The sequence below is a fragment of the Alligator mississippiensis genome, chromosome 15 (genome assembly GCF_030867095.1).
Source record: "Alligator mississippiensis isolate rAllMis1 chromosome 15, rAllMis1, whole genome shotgun sequence".
In the NCBI taxonomy this organism is placed as follows: domain Eukaryota; kingdom Metazoa; phylum Chordata; order Crocodylia; family Alligatoridae; genus Alligator; species Alligator mississippiensis.
The window spans coordinates 583957-588482 of NC_081838.1; the positions used below are offsets into that span (position 1 = coordinate 583957).

Here is a 4526-nt window from a genome sequence, read left to right on the forward strand (position 1 = left end):
TGCATGGGCCCGCCCCGCCGCCACCCATTGGCTGCGGCCACCGCGCTCCGGGGCGGGGCCGCGCCCGCATGGCCGCGCCCCCCAGCGCTTCCAACGCCGGTGCTCATCTGCATAGCCACGCCCCCCAAGAGCTCTACCGTTGCTTCGAACGCTGGCGCTCATCGCTATAGCCACTCCCCATGGAGCTCTGCGATGCTGGGCCAGCGCGGCGAGTTCTGGTGCTCATTTGCATGGCCACGCCCCCGGCGCTTCCAGTTCGGGTCCTTATCTACATGGCCACGCCCCCAGCGCTTTCCTCTTGTTGCGAATGCCGGGCCTTATCTGCATAGTCCACGCCCCCAGCACTTCGAATGCAGGCCTCATCTGCATAGCCACGCTCTCATTGGTTCGAATGCGGGGGCTCATTAGCATAGCCACTCCTCTTGGCGCTCTCTCTGGGGTTTCAATGCTGGGCCTTATCTGCATGGCCACGCCCTCGCGCGTCGAATATTGGGAATCATCTACGTGGCCCCGCCCCCCAGGCGCGCTCTCCGGGTCCAACGCTGGGCTTCCTCTGTATGGTCCCGGCCCTGGCTCCAAATCCTGGTTCTTATTTGCATGGCCCCGCCCCTGAATCTTCCCCATTGGCTGGAGCGCCCCCTTGGCTCGGCCCCCGAGCAAGTCCGGTCGCCGCTGTCTGCTGAATCATTGGCCCGCTCTCTCTGGCTCATTTGCCTATCCACGCCCACTACCCCAACCATTGCTCCGGAGCCAGTCACTGCCCCGCTAGCGCGCTCCCCTTCACATAGCCGCGCCCCTCAATGCAGGCATTGGCTCGGCCACCCCTGCTTCGGGGAAGCCACGCCCCCTGCCCAGCCATTGGGCCGCTTGTCCATGTTTATCTGCATAACACCGCCCCTAGCACTGGCCCCGCTCACGGGAATGCGGCCTCTGATTGGCCAGCGCCGGGCGGTGCGCCTGGGTTACCCGCTATAAATAGACCCGGGAGCGGGGCCACGTGACGCAGCGGGGGGGTGTCGTCATCGGGTCTCCGGTCCATCTGCCATGCACCCCCACTACACTGCACCCCTAGCGCCCCCATGAATTGCCTCCGTCGCACTGCACCTCCCTCTACCCCGCCCCCCCGCTGCACTGCACAGCGACCCCACTGCACCCCTACAACCCCCCATCACCCCCTATGAATCCCCCGTCACCCCTCCAGCCTCCACTGCAATGGCCTGCCCCTGCACTGCAGACCCCCGAATCTAACCGCTAGGCCCCACTCCCCCAAATAGCAGGATGCCCATGGTCAGAGACAGCAGCTTTATTCGGGGGGGGGGGGGGGGGGTCGCAGACAGCTGCACCCCCCATGCCAGCACATGCCGCTGCCAGCCCCAGTGGGCACCCCATCCCCCTGCGTGCACAGGGCACCCCTAATTTGCCCCCTCTCCCCTGACACCCTCGGCGGGCACCCTCACCGTGCCACAGTGGCCACAGCGCCGTCCACCCCCCCGTGGCCCGGCAGGTGCCGCCGCCCCCAGCGCCGGCTGAGCAGGGCGTAGAGCACGGGGTCGAGGGCGCTGTTGAAGCTGGAGAGGGACAGGGCGAGGGCGAAGGGCAGGTGCAGGCGGCGCTCGAGGGCACAAAGGGCACGGAGCGGCAGGGCCGAGGCGGCCACAGTGCGCAGCAGCAGCAGCCCGTGGTAGGGCGCGAAGCACAGCAGGAAGATGCCCAGCACGGCCAGCGCCAGGCGCCGCGCCCGCACCTTGTGCCGGCTGCCGCTGGCTCCGATGCCACGCAGGATGCGGGCGTAGGCAGCGCCCAGCACGGCGGCCGGCAGCCCGAAGCCGGCGGCCACACGGAAGTAGTTGAAGCGGGCCACGCCAGGCGGCAAGGGGTAGCTGTCGTAGCAGGCAGGTGGCGTGGCAGGCGGTGGCGGCGCGGCCACGTGGCAGACGAAGACGGTGGCAGCCGCGGTAGCACTGGCGGCTGCGGCGCCGGCGCGGCTGCGCAGGCCACGGGACTGCAGGGGCCGGGCCACGGCCAGGCAGCGCTCCAGCGAGATGAGGCACAGCAGCGCCACGCTCACGTACATGTTGGAGTAAAAGAAGAAGCCGGCGGCGCGGCAGGCGGCAGTGCCCAGCTCCCAGGCGTGCCCGCGCCACGCGTAGGCGGCCCACAGCGGCAGTGTCAGTAGGTAGAGCCCGTCCGAGGCGGCCAGGCCCAGCAGGTAGACAGCCAGCACGTTGCCGGCCCGCACCAGGCGCACGAGTGGGCCCAGCGTGGCCGCGTTGGTGGCCAGGCCCAGCAGGAAGGCGGCGCCGTAGAGCATGGCCACGGCGCAGCAGCCCGCCTGGAAGTCCACGCCGCAACGTGACGCGTTGGCTGGGCCAGCACCACTGCTGTTGTCCCACATGGCAGGGGTCTGCAGGGGGTATAAGTGTGCCTTGCACACCATTGGGCCTGTGCATGCACACATTTGCACACGTACAACTGCACATAGCTGCTTGGATGCCTATGGGCGCGCACATGCTTTGCAGGCCTGTCTCCACACTCGCGTGCACACCCACACATGCCTTGCATGCCGGTCTGTGACACTGCGCATGTGCATGCCTGTTGGCACAGCTGGGCCTATGCCCACACACGTGTGTCCCCTCCAGCCCACCCCTGTGCACACGTTTGCACTTTGCACAGCTGCATGCATAACCCACGCAGGCACCCACAGACAGCTGCATGCACTCCTGTGCACAAGCATGCACACGTCACACATCTGTATGGACAAGCTTCTGCACACATGCTCACTACTTGCGCACTGATGCATTCAGGTGCCCATGCATGCGAACATAAGTTTCACCTGTCTGTACACACCATCATAGTGCACACAAGCACACCCTTTGCACGCCTGTATGCACAATCAAGCACGGATCTGCACACAGCGCAGTCTTTGTACACCTGTGCACAACCCACACATGCTTCTACAAACAACTGCATACACAGCTGTATGCACAAGCATAAATGCACCCATGTGAACCTTGCATGCCTGTGTGCACAACCACTGCATGCAGCAACATACAATGACATGTACACCTGTTCACACAAGCACATGCCTTAGGTGCCTATACCCACAAGCAATCAGGCCCCCTTGCATACAAACACACCTGCCTATAGTCATGTACGCACCTTGCGTGCCCATATGTAATCATGCACTTGCCTATCCATGCACATGCTTTACACACCTGTGTTCAAAACCCACTCATGCCTCTACACACATCCACATGCAGACCTGTATGCAAACACCCGCCACAGACGTACATGCAAACCCCGCCACCCATGCACACCCAGCTATACTTGACTACACTCCCCAACAAGCAGCTACACAGCCACACTCCTGACACATGCCTGTGTGCATGACCATGTGCCTAGTGTGCTGCTGCACACACCACACACCTGTATGCACAATCACACTCCTCACCGCACCCCTCGGAGCCATGTGGCAGCCCCCACAACACCCTGGACATGCTGTCACCTTCATATGTGCCCTGTACACAATCACCTTCACACACACACACACACACATCCACACACACCAGACTTCCAGGGCATGCACACACACACACACACACACACACACGCTTTCTTGCAGGGGCACCCACAGGCAGCCCCTTCTCTACATGCACATGCAGACCCCACAACAGATGCATACTACACAACAGTGCCCATCGTCACACTCCCACACATGTGCAACAGACCACACATTAACACCAACCTGTGCATGCCCAGAACACTTGCATCCACACGCACAGTCCTGTATGCACATGCCAACACACACACACTTCCCCTTCCCCTTGTACACACTGACCTCACCAGAGCTCACTCCCACTTTCCACTCACGAGCACTCATCGTCCTGCCTGCTGCCCTGGACACACACACGAGCTCCCCACAATGAGTGTACCCCGCACGCCCCTCCCAGCAGGGGCATTGCAATCTCCCGGGGAGGCCCTGCCAACACACGTGCCACACCTATGCCAGGCTCCATGTGTGAATCGCGCACTGCCTCACACCTGTGCACACACGTGTGACTGGGGGGGCCCCACAGGGGTTCAACCACTGCCCCTGGGGCCTGGGGAGATGGTGGGATCTGGGTCTTCCCTACCTCCTACACCCCCTGAGGCAGCCAGGTCTGTACCCCCAGGTTGGGGGCCTATCTCTGCCCCCCGAAAGAGACCACATGGCCCCCCTCTCCCCCCACAAGGGGCAAGGGCAGAACATACCGTGCCCTGATCCTCTGCTGCTGTCTGGGCTGCGCTACCCCCGGCCCGAGGGGCTTTCCGTGGGCAGGGAGGGGCAGCTCCAGGGACGCTGGCCCAGGACACGCTCCCTCCTGCCCTGCTCCCCACCCGTGCTGGGCAGGGGCTGGCGTTGCCACAGCAGCAACACAAAGGGCCTGGGCACACGTCACAAGGAGCTGATGGCGCTGTGCCCTGGGCACACGTGTGCAATGCACGGGCCCTCAAGTGGTGCTGGAAACGGCCACAGGGCACACACA

General features: G+C 63.6%; 1 protein-coding gene across 1 annotated transcript; it reads right to left on the reverse strand.

Annotated features, from left to right (window-relative positions):
- Window positions 1-1453: 1453 nt before the first annotated feature.
- LOC106737415 (G-protein coupled receptor 4) lies at window positions 1454-2437 on the reverse strand. Its single transcript, XM_014607786.1, has one exon. It carries the CDS (start codon window positions 2435-2437, stop codon window positions 1454-1456), a length of 984 nt encoding a protein of 327 aa, XP_014463272.1.
- Between the last annotated feature and the right edge of the window lie 2089 nt (window positions 2438-4526).

What these genes read in the sequence shown, in the direction of transcription:
- LOC106737415 (XM_014607786.1), bottom strand. Translation starts at nt 2,437, where the DNA reads ATGGTGTGCAAGGCACACTTATACCCCCTGCAGACCCCTGCCATGTGG.